Source organism: Ixodes scapularis, unplaced genomic scaffold (assembly GCF_016920785.2).
Source record: "Ixodes scapularis isolate PalLabHiFi unplaced genomic scaffold, ASM1692078v2 PGA_scaffold4__175_contigs__length_147842914, whole genome shotgun sequence".
Lineage (NCBI taxonomy): Eukaryota > Metazoa > Arthropoda > Arachnida > Ixodida > Ixodidae > Ixodes > Ixodes scapularis.
The window spans coordinates 137,273,859-137,295,053 of NW_024609879.1; the positions used below are offsets into that span (position 1 = coordinate 137,273,859).

The window sequence follows — 21,195 nt, forward strand, 5'->3', positions numbered from 1 at the left end:
TTAGAGCTTAGCTCCGGGTACTCACCACAAAGTTTGCAACAAAGCTTGTTTTAACGGTTTTATTGTGCTCAGTATTCTTGGTGCCTAGACTTCCAAAAAAGTTACCTTTATTCTTTTCTTTTGATGGGAAACTAAAATCGTGTTTTGCGTGCACAGTTTGACCTAAAGTGTTTTTTTTTTTTGAGTCGACCAACAGGGCATGGTTGTTATTCCGAAACTGAAACACATTCCTCAGCTATGCAATGCTTCGGAGGCTGAAACAATACGAGTACGAGAACAGTTTATTTCAGATACAAGACCGCATGTGATTTTTTATTTATTTTTTTTTTTTTTTTTGGGGGGGGGGTCTATAGTTTTATTGGCAACGAGAGAAGTGAAGGTGTAAGCCCACCTTTTTGCTGCAAGGTGTCCCGTCGTCGGCTGGTACCATCAGATTCCAAGTTAAGCCATTTTCATCACGAGGCGTTTTACAATGGAGAATACATCTCTGCAACATATTTTCCTGCAAGGAATATATTGTACAGCTCTTTTGGTATGTCTTAGTGTAGCTGTCCAACTTTAAATACATCGGATAATTCACGGAGTACATGAGCTTTTGGAAGGAAGCGCCGGGGGGGGGGGGGGGGTGCAGGGAGGGAGGCGGCAGGGGTCTTAGCATGTTACAGCACCCAAGTTGGGAGTCTAAGAACGTGAAAACTAGGCCCACAGAAACGAGGTATAAAGTGCTAGATATTCATTCTTGCTTCCGTGGATATTGAAATCAGAGTGCGCGTTCGTATTGTGAAATCAGTACTCGAAATGCACTTTAAAGGGCCACTGCCAGCTCCAAAATCTCTACTTTCGTATTAGAGTCTTTGAAAACCGTATTCTAGAGTTAAGCTTCGCTACAGGTAGTAATTTGTGCCGTCACTTCGCACCATGGATTGAGCACGAGCCCGCTGAGCCCGGTTCCCAGAAGCACTAAAACTCTATATTGAATACTTTTAGGAGATTGTACGCTAGAGTTTCGCTTTGCTAGCGGGAGCTTGTGTCGTCATTGCTAAGATTGGGCTAAGCACACACCCGCTGACCTCGCTTTTCAAAACGTTCAGTCTACTATATCTATATCCTTGTTTTTTTCTTCAAAACTCACAAAATGAGTGATATAACATTAAAATGTTGCATAGGAAACAAAAAAAAACAAAAACAAAAAAAAACATTTAGCATGCAAAACAGCTAGTTAACGATCCGCGTCCCCTTCCGCCGAACTGAGGGGGGAGGGAGAGAGGGATTGCGCATCCTCGTTTCTTATCTTGATGATGTAGTTAGCGAAGCATGTTTCCCAAATTCGCAGACGTTGCGAGTTGCATGCCTAGAGCAAAAAAATGTTGACAAGTGCTTTTACGAAAAATTCAAAGTCGATATAGAAACTTGGAGTCCGGCAGTGCTGGTGACGAGACATCGGTCGTCACCCGGCTTTTGTTCATTCTATTTTAAACACGGTGGCGCTTGGCATCTGTCCTAAGGACAATAAGAAGGATGAGGGCGGTGGGAAAGTCAGCGAAGGCTCCGACGGGTTATTTTTTATGTCTTAGAGACCAAGAAAATTCAGCTATCTTTCGCGTCGCTCACCAGTCTACAACGCGTTGTTTTCCGCTTTACCTTTTTAAAAAGAGTTTGTGACCCACAAATGAAAACATTGTCAAAAAGGAAAATCGGACTAAAAAATGACGTGTCCTTTGTACGCCCAGAAAGGTCCCGTGGCAAGCGTACAGAGAAGTAGGACCTGATTGGCCGGTTTGCAGACGCGAGTGCCAGTGATGGCCGTGATCGATGAGAAGGTAGCAGACGATGTTAAACAGCACTTCCTGGCTAAAGTCATCCAAGAAGGCCAGGAATGCGAAATTTCGCCATTTACGTCATGAATTGTGGCGGAAGCTTCGAGTCAGGTGTTTTGAAATATATTTTTCTTTGCGAACGTTTCTGTGCCTAATATATTTAGGGTCTTACCTAAGAACCAAATTCGGTCGTTTGCAACGTCAAAAAAAAAAAGAAAAAAAAAAGTTCATGCAGAGGTTGTCAGCGACTTGTTAAAGGAGCAGTGCAGCGAGTTTTGAAATTTGCGCCAATGCTTCTTAGAATGAATAACTGAACTTTAAACCTACGAAACACGCGTTAGTTTTTCTTTCCACGCAGTGATATCGTGCCAGAAAAAAAAGTGAAGGCCGTTTACAACTCCCTGTAACGCCGAATTGGAGCGCAGCTCTTGAGGAGGAGGAGGGAAGGGTACTGAGGGGAAGGTAGACCCCTCCTTCTCCTTCTCCTCCTCCTCCCCTCATTCTTTAATATGCTCCGGGGGGTCACCTGACCTCGGGGAGAGGGGGTCACGTGACCTTGGGAGGGTCACGTGACCTTGGGGGGTCATGTGACCTTGAGGCGACCTAGAAAGGGGTCACGTGACCTAGGGAGGGGTCACGTGACCTCGGGGGTCACGTGACCTTGAAGGTTATGTGACATTGGGAGAGGTCACGTGACCTTGGGAGGGGTCACGTGATCTTGGGGGGTCACGTGGGGTACCCTTGGATGGTCACGTGACCTTGAGGTGACCTAGGGAGGGGTCACGTGACCTTGGGGGATCACGTGACCGTGGGTGACCTTGGGAGGGGGTTACGTGACCTTGGGGGGTCACGTGACCTTGGGGTCACCTTGGTTACGCCGACGGCGACGGCGACGGCGACGCCGCTCAAGCCGGAAATGGACGCTAAGAGCTGCGCTCTAAAAATAAAGAGCGAGCAGCCTTCACCCCCTTTAACTCCTAGCCAGAACAAGCCGCCGCGTGGGGTGTACCTCGAAACAACGCATTCTTATTTGAACCCTTCTCGTTTGAACCCATTCGCAAAACGCCCTTCTCGTTTTAACCTTTCGCGTTTCGACCCTTCCTTATTTAGACCCGTCTCATTTGAACCCATTCTCATTTGAACCCTTCTCGTCTGAACTCATTCCCAAAACGCCCTTCGCGTTTCGACCCTTTCTCATTTGAACCCGTTGTCATTTGAACACCGTAGTGAGGTATATAAAGAAAGAAAAACAGTTGAGGATCACGGTTGAAGATGAAGCGAAGCGGCACCATCTCTTGCATAGCACATGAAACAATTTTTCTTATACCTGCGTGCCGCCCCGAGTCTGTTGACGTAGCTACGTGGTCACATGGTGACGTGGTTTCAAAAGTGCTAGCGCAGCTTCGGTACTTCATTTCCCTTCTGTCGCTGTATGTCGTTAAGATGTCGTCGTGTGGAGCGGATGGATCATTGTGCTAGTCGTGTGTTATTGCTCGTAATGGCCTATTCGGGTGGTCATTTTCCCTGAAAAAAAGTTTTCCCATATCTTCGGCAAGGGCGTTCGCGTGGTCAAAGGCTGGCGGGTGCAAGCTTTTCGGGTTGCGCTTCTCAGGTGTGTACCGGCAATTTAACAGCAGAAGTTTTCCCGAGCCCCAAGAGGTCGGGCAGCTTGTCTGCCAGACTGTATCCGGTATCGTCACATCCGAATCGGGATAGGGAACCAAACGAAACAATGCTCGCTGAGGCGGCAAATAGCGGGTTCGAGTGGCAAACGGAGCCATCGAGACAGGCACCCTTTTGTGCTTTGAGACAAGATAGCAAAAACAACGAAGAGAAAGATAATTTATGTTTCAAAGAAAGTCAACATTTTTGCAAGAATTTATCCAGCCTGAGCAAGGTGTGTTTGCTCTGAGACACGGGCTGCATGATACACACTTTATTTTACAACTCTGTAATAACAAGTTGTTACATCGCTGAAAAAAAAAAAAGTATGCATAGTGATGTAATTTGAAACTTGAACACGCATTACAATTTCAAGGACGGTGGGTGCAATGAGAAGACTGAGGATTCCAAAAAAAGGTACTAGAGAGTTTTAGTAGATCGTTCTGATACCCCCGATAGCCCCGATAACGATACTTCGAATGCGCAAGGGAGGCGGTTGCGGAGTATCGGGTATCCTTATCGGAGTCACGGGAACGATCTACTAAAACTCTCTACTAACAGTAAACAGAATATGAAAAGCGACGCTGGCAAGCCACCATGGCAACAGTTAATCGAAAATCCAAACGAAGTTTATTGAAATTTGACGCGCGTGCGGGCAGCACCACACTGATTTATACATCTGCCCTTTCATTGATTTTATATTTTCATATTTTGTCAGCTGTACGGACTGTGGTAATGCCAATATTTTGAAAAGTTTCGTGAAGCCGCTTCTGTTTACACACATCTCAAAGAGCCGTAATTTATGTTGTTGGCGTATGCAGCGTGCTCATGGTGCCACAAAATGATCGAAAAAGAAGTTAACAGAGCTCACTCGCGACCCAGTCAAATAAAAACGCCAGTTCATTGTGCTTTGCATTTGGGTGGAGAGGGTCACGTGATGCGCCGCTGGCGCGTTGTTGGTTGCCGGTGCCACAGGCAAGGGCTCGAAGGCAATTAACTACCCGAATTCGCCATAAATACCGCAGAAAGATTGCGAGATCATGATGTTTGATTAATTTGGGTTCGAAATGAGATAGGTTATAATGAGAAAAGTCTTTGTGACAATGGTCGAAACCAGAAAGTATGTTTTGAGAAAATTTGAAATGAGAAAGGTTAAAATGAGAAAAGTCGTGTTGAGAAGAGTCAAAACCCGAAAGTTTGTTTTGAGAACGGTATAAATGACAAAGGGAGAAACGCGAAAGTTGCTTTGCGCTGGGTTGAAATGAGAAGTTAAAAACGAGAAGGTAGAAATGCGAACGGGTTCAATTGAGACCCGGCAGTGCACACACGAGCCGAGTTCCAGATATTGTTATGGTAGGCATTTGGACTGGGAAAGCCCCGGCAGCGCGGTGGTGATGAACACGACATGCACGATGAGGACGACCTGCTTTTTTGAACCGCCGCGCGAGTCTTGGAGGTTCGGTGGCGGTTCAGGCCTCCGAACCTGACAAGGAAGCAACGGCGCGTCTTCCTCCCTTTTACTGACGCGCTCCCATGCAGACACAAGATGATGGGAGGAACGAGACTTTCTTCTCCTTCTCCGGGCAGGCGGGAAAAAGTTATAGTCCTCCCACCTCATCTTCTTTCGGTTTCGTTTTTTCGAGCACGTCGCGCACGTTGTTTAATAGATGCTGTTGAGTTGATAAAGATTCAGCGGCAGCGAAGGCCGCCTGTAATTCAGTCTTCCTGTCCAAACGTGCAGAACATTTCGGTTGCATTGACGTTTTTACCGCTAATTTTATAAAGCGAGCAAACGTAGCCGTTAAAAACAGCGAAGTTCGGGAACAGCGACAGAAGCGATACGGAAAATAGACTAAGATGGCCGCCTTCGGAATGCGGAACGACGTTTGGACGTTCACGACGTATGAAAACCGCGGAGACTGTGTCCAAGACAGGCGGGTTTCACTGCCAGGTGCCTGGGTGCCTCCTGTGCTGAGTTCGGTTCTGTTTTCCGATGCCGAGTTCCAACCGGCAATCAACGTGGTTCTGTATTTCTGCGTGTCGCCAACATAGCAGCAACATCGCGATGGTAGTGTTGTGCGTTGTGAACGGAAGTCAGGAATTATCGCCGATGTGGCCATGTGTTCGCGTATCGGCGGTGCAACAATATGAGATTACGTAAACTGTCGGGCATTGAAGCATCTCGTCAGACCGTGATTGGAGGGCCCTCCAACCACGGTCCGACGTTCCTTACAAAAAAAAAAAAAAAATGTGAGGAAGTCTTGAGACATCTTAACGATTCTTTAACATACCTGTCCACTTCCTATCTTATCACCATTTTTCTACAAGGTTTCTACAGATTTCCTGTCAACAGGAGTCTACAGAGCACTGTCGACAGAAATCCTACCAACTGTCAGTCGCCAACGGTCGTTAAACTTTGCGTCGCCATATTCCTAGACTTTCTACAGACCTGACTTGATAGACCATACACACTGAAAACATGACACGATCGTCGATATGAGTCTGTGGTGATTTGGGGTGAGCGTGGTGATTTCCACGGGCAAGAAACAAAGCCTTCACTGAGGGAGAAGAAAAAGAAGGAGGTCGAAGAAGAGGAAGTCTGGAACTTCACGGGAACGCATCAGGCCGGCGGGCTGTGCCTTGCAACTTTACGCAAGGTCGTCCGTCGACAGGTCGACGGAGTCTTGCAGCTACACGCAAGACCCGACTACGAAGACACCGCCTCCTAGCTACACGTCAACAGTAGGGCTGAGACATCCAACCAAGCCATCGCTGCAACGCTCACCAGGCTTCGAACACTGTCGCATTGCTCCCCGGCAAAGCCTGTAACACTCTTATTCCATACTGTCAGTGACACTCCTTTGTGCGGTTTTTGTAATAATCTGTATATAATGTCTTAAATCTTTAATTATATTTATCGTATCCAACCACATTGTCTTCGTGTTCCGTCTCACTGTGTCACACACCTGCGAGCGTGAACTAGTCCACCACATATCTGGCGTCCGCGACAGGACTTTGCTCTTGTTTTCTACTCTAAAGAGTTTCACCTAGCTGGTGTGTGTGTGTGACGACCGAGAATGGATCTCGAGAAGTTAATGAAGGTTGGCAAAGAGTTGGGGCTTTCGGGGCCAGAACTAAAACAATGGATGGACGATGAACGTGCTCGCGATCAAGATCAGCGTGCGGCAGAGCGCGAGGCTGTCAAAGAATCGGAAGCCAATGCTCGCGCTCGATTAGATGCAGAACGCGCAGTACTAGAGCTGAAGTTACGCTTACAGGAGCGACAGGGGATCGTTGGAGCGGTAGTTCCAGATGCGGCTGGCGAGGGTACGTCAACTGGCCCTGTACATGGACATCGGAGCCCGCACAAGCTAATACCGGCATTTAACGAGAGGCGCGACGAACTTGATGCGTATATCCAAAGATTTGAGCGGGTGGCAACTAGTCAGGAGTGGCCCCCGGATAAATGGGCCTTGTCCCTCAGCCTATGCCTGACAAGAGAGGCGCTAAGTGTGGTCGGACACATGACTCCTGACGACGCCATGGACTATAATAAGTTGAAGCAGACACTCCTTCAACGTTTTCGGTACACCGAGGAAGGGTACCACACTAAGTTTTGGAGCGCGAGACCGGAGGACACGGAGACGGGTAGGCAATTTTCCGGCCGCCTTTTAGGGTATTTTGACCACTGGCAAAAGGTGGTAAAAACGGAACACACTTACGACGCACTTTGAGATAAAATAGTGTCGGAACAGTTCCTGAAACAATGCCATGAGAAGCTCGCGATGTTTTTAAAGGAAAGGGGCTGCCAGGGCCTCGATAAGCTAGCGGAGGCTACAGACCAGTGTTGTACGGAACGGCGTTCCAAGGAACGGCGTTCCTGGAACGCGTTCCTTTTGGGAGGAACGAAGGAACGCCGCCGTTCCATTTTGCACCGCTGGAAGTGGAACGGGAACGCGTTACATTTTTACTAGAACGGAAATAGTAACGGCGTTCCTTTTTTTTCGTCCAGTGGGGTAATTTTTATTTTACTTCGAACAGGGGAATTTTAAAAGTGCAAAGTGCAGGATATCGTTACCTTTTTGGCTACTCATCTTGTGCATTATTTTGTGTGGTCTTCGCTTTCTGACAGTGTCGTGAGTAGGAAAGCTGGTGGACATTGATTCTTTTTTGAGTGCCCGAAACTGCGGTACAGAAAGCAAGGCTTTTAGTCGTAGGAAAAAACAAAGAAAGAGGGTTGTTTCAAACTCAGCTACTTTCTTTGGTTCCACGAATCCTCATATACCCAGAAATCTTATTCCGACTACTGCCATTTTTGAACTTCAATAACGAGACCTACAATTAAAACAAGATCACAGATTGCCAGATACCAGACTCACGCTTGTATCCCGGACACTATTCACTTAAAAGATACATAAAGAATAACCCTTATTCCTTCTCATGTCCCCCACCTTCAAACTGAAGAACAAATCCAACCTTCACAACGAAGTATTTGTAGCTTTCAAGAGGGTAGGAGAGGGTAGGACTTTCCAAAAGTCCTACCCTCTCCTTTACTTGCTCGTCTTGCGGAAAGCAACATCGAGAAGCAACTGTTGTTAAGTTCTAACACGGGACTCTGTTAAATTGAAGCGTGTGAGGTTGTTGTAAAACGCTCGTGCAATCTTGGGTAAAAGTACATTTGACTCGTCTGAATTGTCCACTACAAACATGGACATGGTTAATAGCTGAGATTATTAACATTAATATATCAACAAATGAAACCCTACTTCCGCGTGTTTTCTACTCCTGGTGCCCTTCCATCACGACATACAAATTCGTATGTTGACTATTAATGGGATAGATAAAAAAATAAGAAAACTCTGCTTGATTTAACTAAATATGGTAATTAGCAAAAAATACAAATGTAACGTATATGTAACGATACATTCCATTTTTTTTAACTGTAACGGGAACGAGTTCCTTTTTCCCATATGGAACTTGTAACGGGAACGCGTTCCAAAAATCAGAAGGAACGAGGAACGAGCTTTCGCTCCTTTTTTTGAGGAACGTGTACAACACTGCTACAGACCACTACCTCGAGGCCCAAGGGTTGACCAACCTTGGAAAAAATGAAGAAAAATGTTCTAGCAATCCTTCGGGCTTAGCTAGAATTCCCGTCCATCGAGATGAAAAGAGAAAGCCGCAGTGCTTCCTCTGTAACAAACTGGGCCATCGGGCCGCAGACTGCTGGTCCAACTCAAAAGGACCTAAACAAAATGCGAATTTCTGCTGGAAATGCCGCGATAATGGGCACAAAGCCGAGGCTTGTCCTAACAAAAAGTGAGGCGTTGGCGGTAAAGCGTCGTGCTCAGTGATGCACTGCAATCGTCCTGAGGACTTGGGCTCCGACGCCTGTTTGTCGAAGCAATATCCGGTGGGAACGGCAAGGACAAAGGGGTCCGAGGTTCAAGCAGAAGATATGCCGACGGCTACAGGACTGCTTGAGGGACACCCTGTCACTGTTCTCCGGGATTCCGGATGTAACTCCGTAATAGTAAAGCGGTCATTAGTTCCTGATGGCAAACTGACAGGAAAAAGCCGAATGCTCTACCTGTTGGACCGGATAGTCAGGTGTCTACCTGAAGCGGAGGTGGACATTGATTCTCCTTATTTCACGGGCAGAGTGACTGCAACGTGCATGGAAAATCCGCTGTACGACGTCGTATTAGGAAACGTTGTTGGCGTACGGGATGTTTCTGCTCCTGATATCAACTGGAAAGCAGAGCAGTATGCTCCAACCCAGAAAGAAGAGCCTGCACCAGAGACCTCGAATGAGAGCCACAGTAGTCTGACGAGTCAACCAACTGGTACGAAGACGCCCTCTTTCTTGGCTGCTATGAATCCGAAGGACAAGCAGCTTGAGGGTGCAGCTGGCCGGCTCCCTGTGGCAACGGTCAATCCAGTGGACATTCATCCAGAGGAGCTGCGAACCAAGCAAAGAGAAGACCCTTCGCTAAACGGCTGCTTTGAAGCTGTTGGACGCGAGGTGGTGTCACGAGCAGCTGATGCTAAGTTCGTGTTGACAAATGGAATTCTTTTCCGTCACTACAGGTTACCATCGGCTAAGCAAATGGAACAGCTCGTCGTTCCAAGCAACCTTCGAAGCTTCGTGCTGAAAATGGCGCACGAGGGGATTCTCTCTGGACACCAGGGAATTAAGCGCACAACAGATCGGGTGCTCGAGGAGTTTTACTGGCCGGGTGTGCAGGGAGATGTCACTCGGTTCGTAAAATCTTGTGACATCTGCCAGCGAACTGTGCCAAAGCACTTAGTAGGCCGTGTGCCTCTCGGAAACATACCAGTCATTGCTACACCTTTTCAGCGGGTAGCCATCGATATTGTGGGCCCACTAGCACCAATCTCAGAGAAGGGAAACCGCTATGTCCTCACCATGGTGGACTTCGCGACATGTTACCCTGACGCCATGGCTCTGCCAAGCATTGAGACCGAGAAGGTAGCCGAAGCTCTCCTCGAAATGTTCTCACGCGTGGGGTTTCCGCGCAAAATCATTAGCGATCGTGGCAGATCGTTCCTGTCTGGACTCATGAAGGAGTTCAGTCGTCTTCTCTCGTTCAGACAGCTGCCGACCACACCGTACCATCCTATGGCCAATGGCCTTGTAGAACGCTTTAATGGTACGTTGAAGCGAATGATACGCCGGATGTGTCAGGAGTGCCCTAAAAGCTGGGACAGGTACTTAGCGCCTTTGTTATTCGCGTATCGCGAACTTCCCCAGACTAGCCTCGGGTTTGCGCCCTTCGACTTACTGTACGGCAGATACGTCAGAGGACCCATGGCCATCTTGAAAGAGCTCTGGACAGGGGAACGTATAGACGACGAGACGAAGACCTCATATGGCTACATGATTGACCTGCGCCAGCGATTAGAGGAAACATGCCGGATGGCCCAAGAACATCTCACGAAAGCGAAGGCCGTACAGAAGAGATATTATGACAAAAAGGCAAGAGTGCGCCAACTCTCTGTCGGAGACAAGGTTCTTCTACTCCTTCCCTCTGACGCTAACAAACTTATCTTGACTGGGAAAGGTCCCTTTGCCGTCTTAGAAAGACGAAACGACGTCGACTACGTCATCGACCTAGGGACCAGAACCAGCTTGTTCCACATCAACATGCTGAAGAAGTATGAAGAAAGGCCACTAACCGATCAGACACCCCAACGTGCGTCAGCCGCATTCCAACACGAGGAAGTGGAGGAAGAAGATGTACCTGTGCTGACGCTGCACCAAAAAGGAAACTTACCGAGACGTGAAAGTTTCCGACGAATTAACTAGCGATCAACGAACTCAGGTTGCTGCCCTCTTGGCGGCACACCAGGGGAGTCTTTCAGATGTTCCAGGAGAGACCGATTTGGTGGAATGCAAATTGAAGCTTACAACAGACACCCCTGTTCAAGTGAACCAGTACCCGATACCATTCTCTTTACAAGAAGCTGTGGAAAGTGAAATCCAGCAAATGCTACAGCAATGCATAATTGAGCCATCGGAGTCCCCGTATCAATCACCTGTTGTGGTGGTAAAGAAAAAAGACAAGTCAATGCGGCTGTGCATTGATTTCCAACTGAACAGGGCTCTGATCTCCGACAACGAACCAATACCAAGGGTGGACATGATGTTTGCACAATTAGGACGAAGCCGGTACTTCTCAAGGTTCGACTTCTCGAAGGGGTACTGGCAGGTTCCAATGCATGAGGAAGCAAAACCAATGACAGCCTTCTCTTCCAGATTGGGATTGTACCAGTTCCGTGTTATGCCCTTTGGCATCAAAACCGCACCGGCCATTTTCACCCGGCTGATGAGAAAAGTGGTCCAGGGTCTCCCAAAGGTCTACCACTACTTCGACGACGTCCTCATTGCCACAGAGAACTGGGAGGAACACCTGGAGGCGCTCGAGTTGTTCTTCCGGCGGGTTAAGGATGCCGGTTTAACCATCCGACCTACAAAGAGCAAAGTTGGTTTTCCCTCTGTGAAGTTCTTCGGACACATCGTTGGTCATGGTCTCCTGAGGTCGCAGGTCGAGACATTGGAGAAGATTGAAGCTGCTAAACAGCCAGAGACGAAAAAAGAGGTGCGATCATTCCTCGGCCTTACGGGCTATTATCGGGATTTCGTTCCTCAGTACGCTGAGATTTCTCATCCACTAACCGAACCGACACGAAAGAGGGCACCAAACAGGGTAAATTAAAGCAAAAAGGAACAAGAGGCTTTTGACAAGCTAAGAGAACAATTGTCCAAAGACCCCATTCTAAAAGCACCAGAGTTCTCGAAACCTTTCGTGCTACGCACCGATGCGTCGAACACCAGCGTGGGTGCCGTTCTCATGCAACGGCATGATGATGTTCTTCACCCGGTCGCCTACGCAAGTCGTCGACTTCTCCCGCGTGAAGCAGGCTATTCAACAATCGAACGAGAAGGTCTGGCACTTACGTGGGCAGTTAAGAAATTTCATGTATTCTTGTTCAGAAGGTCATTCATTTTGCAGAGTGACCACCAGCCACTTGTTTATATAAATTCCGCAAAGCACGTCAACAACCGAGTCTTGCGCTGGAGCTTAGCTCTTATGGAATACGACTTTACCGTTGAGTATATCAAAGGTAGTGAAAACGTTGGCGCTGATTATATGAGTCGGATTTCTGCTGCTTAAGAATATTTGTTTGGGTCATTCATGGTTTTAGGTGCGTAAATATTTTTTAAGTGCACGTGTGGCCGACGGTCCTTTTTCAGTGACTTTTGACGTATATACTGCTGTTTGTGTTAAAACTATTTTTTTTCAATGCACAATGTTTAGGCCGTGACTATTATTGCCTCATCCTTCGCGTAGAATTTTTTTTTGTGTGTGTGTGTATATGATCAACGGACATAATTTATAGCATATGGTAGCTTGCGTACTCAGTGACAGTGAACGTCGTAGAAGTTGTTTCAACCAAATAACTATCTTAAGTGGGGGGTGATTGTGGTGATTTGGGGTGAGCGTGGTGATTTCCACGGGCAAGAAAGAAAGCCTTTACTGAGGGAGAAGAAAAAGAAGGAGGTCGAAGAAGAAGAAGTCTAGAACTCGACGGGACAGCATCAGGCCGGCGGGCTGTGCCTTGCAACTTTACGCAAGGTCGTCCGTCGACAGGTCGACGGAGTCTTGCAGCTACACGCAAGACCCGACTACGAAGATGCCGCCTCCTAGCCACACGTCAACAGACGGGCTGAGACATCCAACCAAGCCATCGCTGCAACGCTCACCAGGCTTCGAACACTGTCGCATCGCTCCCCGGCAAGGCCTGTAACACTCTTATTCCATACTGTCCGTGACATTCCTTTGTGCGGTTTTTGTAATAATCTGTATATAATGTCTTAAGTCTTTAATCATATTTATCGTATCCAACCACATTGTCTTCGTGTTCCGTCTCACTGTGTCACACACCTGCGAGCGTGAACTAGTCCACCACAGAGTCATAAGCAGTTTTCGTGAGTAGTACCCTACTGAAAAAAAAGAAAAAAAAAACATTTGGCACCTATATGAAAATAAACGTGTCCATAACGGTAACATTTTAACCATACCGGTCACGAGTTTGCCAAAGGGGTCGCTCGTGTGGCTCAAAGGGGTCCCCCGTATGAGCCATAATGTTCACCTATTTGGACAAACAAGTCACTTCTTTGGCAAACGGGTCGCTCGTCTGGGCAAATGGGCGACCCGTTTGGGCAAAGTTGTTGCACGTTTGCTCAAACCGGTGATCATGATGCACAGACGGGTGACTAGTGACCGGCAAACTGTACCGGTTTAATCAAACGGCTCTCCGGAGCCTGTTTGATATTGAAGGTACAGATCGGGCGGCGTGGGCACGCCTGTTTCAGCCGTGGCAGCCAATGTTTCCGGAAGGCTGGGAGCGCCCGTTTATCGATTTCAGATCATCCGCGTAATGCAAGTAATTATATTTATATTTTAATTGCGCTGATGTTCGCTTATACTGCAACTAAAGCTAACACTTTTTTTTACGCAAACGCGCGACGTTGGTGAGCCGATATTTTTGACAGAACTTTAAAGCTTTGTTACCTCAATTTACTTATTCAGCTCGAATCTCTCGCAGACGTGACCGCGTGAAAGAACGTACTTCTAGACTCCGTTTCACTTCAATTCAAGACGCAGCGAAGGTAACGCTTGAACACCCAGCTGCAAGAACATCGACCATTGCGAGACCACGCCCGCCTTTGCAGCAGTCTAACTACGAGCCCGCGCTGAGTACTTATTCGCTCGGGAGCAAGCCGGGCTTCTCGCCGCCCCGCCGCCATTTCGAGCGTCCGAGCGTGCTAAAATGCGCGCGCGCGCGCCTGCTTTCTGAGGCTACATAAACACGTCTCACTGGAATGCCTGGGGAGAGGGTTCGGTGCTGTTCCGGTGTCCTGCACCTCCACCGCGCTTCTTCCCTCCTCTCTTGTCACCTCTGTCACGTGACCCGCAGCAGCGCGCCAGCTAAACGCTGATAAGCATCGAGATCCGGACGGGCGCGCCTGGCCGCCGCTTTTCTCTTTGTCTGCTTGTTCTCAGTTGCAGTTTGAAATTCGCTCATCTTACCTGCTTCGATCTGTCGCCTAACCGGTCTTATTAGGATGTGTCGACAACGTATTGGATGTGCGCCAAAGCTATCAGTGTTCGGAAAGTCCTACGCGCATATCGGCAACAAGCGATTTTTTAAAGAAGTCAGGAATTCTTGCGGTTTGGTTGGGTTCGGCAAATGACAGCTTGTGCGCCGCATCGTGTTGAAACTTCCAAAGAGCCATTCCATCTCGTTGGTGTATGTGTGATTGTCCTGCTTTGACCGTGTCGACAAATATCACGGATTACATCTTTCAAGTCTGCTATTATTATGGTAAGTGCACTGCAACCTACTTCTTGGCAACGATTGACCGTTCTACGCGTACTCTTCCAGATTATCTATATAATTGTGCAGCGTCTCTTCTCGCGGCAGCCGGAAGAATAATTTCCCCGAAAATCTACCTTTATAGTCTAGAATTACGTCGATTCTTGTTTGCTTTACAATCTTCTCAGTTGTATAAAAGCTTAGACTGCCTCTCATATTTCACAAATCGCTTGCACGTTTGTACTTGCCTACACAAGAGGTAATAAACTTCGAGGAGAATGGAAAACAATCTTTTGTGTCTCTTTTACTGTTCATTTACAAGCACCTACGGGTGCACAATTGTTCTACGTGTTTCCTCCATGTTATAAATAGGTTAATGGGTTTCGGGACATCTTAAATAGGTTCAAGATAACCAATTTCCCAGATGATACCCATTTAGGGCAAGCGCATAATTTGCCAAATCAAAAGGCACGTTCAAACGTGTGGTCACGTGCCAGGTCGAACGGGCACCCGTATCAAACGGGCACCCGCATCAAACGGGCACCTGTATCAAAGGGGCATCGGTATCAAACGCGGTACCGTTTCAAACGGGTACCGTTTCAAACGGGTACCCGTAGCCCATGATCACGTTTGATTAAAAAGGATCGACCAGTTTGCCAGCCTTTGGAATTTCCAATATATATACATATATTTTTTCAGTAGGGTAAGAAACGCTCTTACAACAGGCTTGAAGTGACCTACATAGTCACAGGAATTTACAGTCACAAAATGAGAAACATTAAAAAGATGTTTATCACTTGTCTACAGCAATTCGTTAGAAACTCTCTAATTCGCGCTGGAAATGGGATAGGAGTGTTGCTAGAATGTCTGTATGTTTGGTGTACAGAGTCCACACATTATCTGTACACTGAAGTATACACAAAACCTGTCGGAAGCAGCGGCCAATGATCTGTAGACAATGGTTAAAAAAGTGGATACAGTCTCCCTAGGAAATCTATGCTTTTTAGCCATAATTATGTCTAGAAATTCTTTAGAAATTGGTTAAATTTTTTGTAAGGGGGGGGAGTATTATTAAAGGATAATAACTTTGAAGGGATCATGCAGCTTATTACGTTTTGTTTACCTTAGCACAACACGTCACTGTAATTCCGCTGTGCTGCTCGAAGCAAAGTGTAGACTATTTCTTAGTCTGGTCTACCCTGTTATTCAATAAAGTTTGATTAATTCATTCATCGTTCTGCAGCCATGTATGGGAGGGCTGGGGGAGCCATTTCATGATGTGCACAGTTATGTTGTTGCGAAGTTTGATTTCCTTGGGTTTTTCAATACCCCATAATCACACTTACTACTATAGTTTCTACTTGTTAAGCATTTGACAAATGAAAACAGCCGAAGTGCATTTATAACAAGTCGATTTATTAGCCTGCATGGCTGTCCTCGCAGAAACATGCTGTGAATGACATCACAATAAACACATTTCACGATACAAGCATATACAAAAATCAACAAACCAAAGCATCTGCCAAGGAAAACTTAATCTTGAATAGGGCTAAAAAGCAAGAAACTAAACAAAGAACAGTGCTGGTAATTGAGAAACAAAAAATCGCAGAAGTGCACTTTGCATAGCAGTATTACCCTGTGTTGATAACATAACTCTAAAACAATGCCAACAACAATGAGGAAAATCATGGTGTGAAAGACATGTACATAGGGCTTTGGCAGCTCAGTAAATGCGACACGGGAGTGCAGAAGTGCAGCTCGGCCCGCCGCTAGCTAAAATGATCTATCCGGAAGTTAGTCAGGGTTTGCCGCAGCACATGACTTGCTCGATGCTCCATCTACTATCTGTGCATGTTGCTGTCGAAGATAAATCATAAGCCTCGTTCTCACGTACTTCTCAAGCAGCATCTTTTCTGCTCGAGCATGGTGCATGTCACAGCAGCCTAGCCGTACTCTCACAGACTTGCGCAGTGCATTCAAAATGCTGGTGAATAGAGTTCTGAGCGTCAGAATTTCATTCATTTGTGCAAAAGCCTTGAAGTTTTCCTCGCACTCTATCAAGAGACTCATCACAGTTTGGCTGGGCTGAACGAGGTTACCAGCATTCTTGACATACTCCTTGAGGTGGATTAGGCTGCTGTACTGGTTTGTACTATCTCCAACTAGGGCTCCCTCGCAGTCCTTGCAGATGCCAATAGACTTGATGAGAGACTTGAGAAGAAAACCTCCCACATAGGTAAGAATGTCGCATTTAACTCCAGTCAGACCACACACAAACAAGGTTTTCAATTCTTCAGATTCCTGGTCGACCTCTTCTCGTTTCTTGAGACTGGGTTTGAGGAGGTCAGCCAGGTGCATGCTGTCATCGACGCTGTAGCTAGAAGATGTGGGCGTATGCAAGAACTGGCCAACACAAATCAACTTTAAAGCACACTTTACAGCGTATCCACTTGGGACAGGTTTCTTGAGCCTTAGGACGGAGAAGATGTTTTCAAGACAATCTTGACTCAACCTACCGGTGAGGAGGTACTTGTATTTGTGCTTGTTCAAGAGTTCGTTTGAGAGGTTCAGAACAACAGTGGTTGACACCAAAAGACCTGCCTGTGGTGGTTTCCAGTGTGCAGTTGCTCCCATGCTCATTTGACAGAAGGTGGTACATGCAAGTTCCAGGGTTTCAACTGCTTCTTTGTGCTTTGCAGGGTCGAAATGGCTCAAAGCAACCACAGCGTGTCGTGACGAAATCAGGGTATACCACCTGCTCACAAGGTCGAAAAACCATGCTGTCGCCTTAGCTTCAAGTGGCAAGGCTCCTTGCTGGATTAAATATCGAATTGCAGGAGGAGCTTCACGAAACATCTGCACAGCAATATTTACCTTCATCTTTGTGAACTGTCCACTGCTAACATGAATGTCAGAAAGCCTGTTTGCAATCTTCAGGTCATTACTCTTGTCATAAGACAACCAGCTTCAACGTGATCTATGTCTACAGTTCTTCCTGGAAGATTTTGTTCCCTGACCGTCTCTTCTCCTAGAGTAAAGGTGTCAACACAAGGAAGCTGATCACGAATATTTTTTAAGACGTGGGGCTGGATCAGCCATGAAAAACAGCTTCCTGCCTTCAAGCTGCGGGTGTGCAACAGAGCAGACAGTCTCGGAGTGTCTGTGGCTCGATAATCCAAGCAGACGCCACACTGCACGATTGGCGGCCCCCATGTCACTTGTGACAACGAGCACTCGCAGGGAAATACTGGAACAGAGCTCAATCAAATGGAAGACAAGATCCTTCAAAATGTTACCATTGATTGACCGCCCAGTAAAGTGGTAGGCAATGACTTGCTTCCACCTCGTGTTTAGCCCACCAACCATAAAGACGAGTGCATGGTTGGCAACATCAATGCTAGATTCTGGAAGTGTGGTATTCCCAAAAAGGCAGTCAAGTGAGCGGTCATGGTCGAAGCCCTGACTGATCTCCATTTCGTCCATGAAGAGCACACAGTCTTTTTCAACATCTTCCATTGTCTCTACCTTGCGCTTTAGTACTTCTAGTACCTCTTCATGGACACCAGGCAGGAAAGGAATATTCTGGAGTCTACGAATCAACGTCCTGTTGGAAGGTAGTGGATACGGCAAACACCTCAGCAGTTCGTATCCAGTCGTACCACAGGCATGCTTGATCTGCAGAGCCTCCCGGATAGTCTTTTCAGACCACTTCTGGCCTTTCGTGGTCTTTCTGGTGAGAGCTTTTTTTTAGTCGTTAAGAATAGCTGATGTTCTCAATGCACTTGTCTCTTGCAGGGCGGACGCCATCTTCTTCCGAATACTGCAGAGTTTTGACTTTGCTTGTTCGTGAAGGCTTTGCAGGTTTTTGTATTTTCAGTTCAAATCACTGTATTTTTTCCGTAGCTCGGCGTTCTCTCGGCGCACTAATGTCAAGGTCGAGGTTGTGCTCCCTCCATGGGCAAAAGAGGGTGATGAGAGTATTTGTCCATTGGGAAGGCTACCCTGTGCTTCGATTATATGCTGCCTGGCTGGCCCGCTTGCAACATTGTCGAGAGCCATATGTTGCACTGGAGTGGCTGCTAATGCATAGGTATGCATGGACAGAGCCCGGTTGACCGGTTCATTGGAAATCTCAGAAGCAATGTTTTGCATTGGGGCAGTTGCTGACACTGAAGCACACACAGACGGAGCAGCGCTGTCCGGGTCATTTGCAGTGCTGTTCAGAACATGTGGCACTGGAGCCGATCCTGATGCGTGGGCACGCATGGACAGAACAGCATCTGGCACTGGAGCAGCTGTCGAATTACGGGCACAGATGGATGAAGCAGCACTGTCTGGTTCACTTGCAACGTTGTCGAAAGCCACATCAGGCACTGGAGTGACTTCCGATGCATGGGCACACACGGACGAAGCAGCGTTGTCCGGGCCATTCGCAGTGCTGTGCAAAACAATACATGGCGCTGCAGCGGCTGCTGACGAATGGGCACTCATGGAGAGAGCGGCGTCTGGCACTGGAGCAGCTGCCGATTTACGAGCACAGATGATTGAAGCAGCACCGCCTGGCTCACTTGCAACATTGACGAGAGCCACATCAGGCACTGGAGTGGCCAACGATGCATGGGCACGCAAAGACGGCGCAGTGTTGTCTGGGTCACTTGCAACAGCCGTCGAGCGCTGGGCATGACAGTGGTGCAGCTGTCGATGCACAAGCACGCGTTTTTGGCGGCTTTCGGTGTTTTGGGATGGCTGGAAAAATCAGTTCAAACCCCAAATAAACATAGGTACTTGTAACTATTAATTTACATATTTATTCAACAACTTGAAATTCACAAACTCCTTGTTTCAGTTTGTATTACTTAGATACAGTACAAAAAAGTATTGAATCTGCTCCTAATTTTTTTGATAACGACACACCACCCTTTCTACCACCTTTACTCTTCTGCCCAAGAGGAAAAACAAGAAAATAAGGCTAATTATTGAAATACTAAGCTAGTTTTTTTTATCTTCGGTTACTAGTACACTCTGCTTATTTGTTTAACACTTTGGATGCCGTAAAAACCTAGCTATGCTATGAACAGAGAGTTAGGACGCAAACGAGCTGGTGAAAGTTAAACATGTTGAAATGGCCCTACGACTTAGGACAACCGACGATTAACAAGAGGTGACGAGACCTCTTGTCGTCCTCTTGTTCGTCATCTGTTGTCCAAAATCTCAGAGTTATTCCAACATATTGAGCTGGGCTCTATTTTTTGTTCAGCAGTCTAACAATGTGGTGAGTAAGAGTGCGTACATAGATTACACGTATGTACAAACATACATCAATTTCCCTACTAGCATTGAAGTGCCGACCTAACATTAAACGACCAGTCTTTATTTCATCAAATAAAGATTGAATCGAAAAATAAATAAAATTACCACACTTACCACGATAAGGAAAAAGTGTAGGAACCGCATCAGGCCTCAATTTCTTCAAACCATCCTGTCTGTCTTGCTCGAAGCTTATGTCCTCAAAATGCATTTGAAATAAAAAGAACCGAGTATGTCTTACAGTGATGAACAAATACAATTGTTATGGTTCATGCACATGCACAGGATGTAGACAGTTTACAGTATACATGAACACACCCCATGACAAGTGAGCATGTGGTCTGCAGTCATCATGATAGTGAATGGTATTCCTGAACTCGTGTTGTTGTTCTGCAACTCGAATGTTTGGCGTGCTGTCCGTATCACACGTAACTTAGCAACTTAGCGTTGCTTCTAACATCCTTGGTTACATCCAATAGAAGTTTTATGCAATATCTAGTGTTATAGTCTATGGCATAGAATGTGCAATCCGGTTGGAATCAGTGACAAGCTCCGGGTTTGAGAATGCATGCATATGGTTACAGCCCACTGCTCCTATGGATTCTCATCAATCTTTTACCCACATAAACTTTAAGTTCAAACGCGCTAGCACTTGACAGCAAATGCTAAAAACGCGAGCCATCGCGAGTGCGCTCCTAGACACATATGATTATCGGCGCTGTACTCGTATGCACCAATGAAGTGACCCTCAACGTACTACCTTTAAAAAAAGAAATATGGAAAATCCCATAAACTATCACGGGTACCGAACTCCTAAAGTGATTACACGCTCGGCGATAAAATTCGAACTCACTCGGCCACGTAACGAAACAGAATATATAGGAGACTATACGAATATGGAGGGAGGAGTCTGACCGAGCAGACGCAGCTCTAAATGAAGGATGTAGTTACGTAACGTCGGACGTAACGCACAGTAGCAGGGCGAGGTTAAGTCACCCATCACTTCACCTTGTAACGTAATTTTAGTGTTTATTTTGCGTCACGTCGAACGTACCTTGTAGGCTCTCAAAACAGCAAACGCGTGCGTCGTAAGATCACAACACATGAACGCAGACATGAGAAAGTCACAGTCGGTGTCCTTTCAAGATATTTTAATGCCGCGATGGCTCGAGCCCACGACGCACGATAACGAAGACAGCACATGACGGACGAATCGGAGGAAGGGGCTCAACAGAACTTAAAATATACTCACGGAGCAAACACGAGAAGCAGGAGGGGTCTCCCAGCGGTCCCGTTTCACTTGAGCAAGCCAGCGTCTCTTCCGATTAGGGCTAGCCGGGAACATTCGTACTCCTTGCCTGTTGTGGCTCGTACATTGCGGAACGCAACATACGGGCATTTCTGCTCCTCAAGTCTTTTAAAAGCACGTAGCGTGCACCAGCGCTATCGGGAACGTCGTCGTCGAAAAGGAGCCGCGGTAAACACGACGGGACCGCGACCTAGA

The 21,195-nt window shown here is 46.9% G+C and overlaps 1 protein-coding gene across 1 annotated transcript in view; it reads right to left on the minus strand.

Annotated features, from left to right (window-relative positions):
- Positions 1 to 206: 206 nt before the first annotated feature.
- LOC115313303 overlaps positions 207 to 21,195 on the minus strand; it is a 159,622-nt gene continuing 138,633 nt past the window's right edge. Inside the window, exons 12-13 of the mRNA XM_042293719.1 lie at positions 392 to 502; positions 207 to 254 (exon numbers count right to left, since the gene is read on the minus strand). Of these exons, the coding sequence (XP_042149653.1) occupies positions 207 to 254; positions 392 to 502 (159 nt within the window). The remainder of the gene's footprint in view (positions 255 to 391; positions 503 to 21,195) is intronic.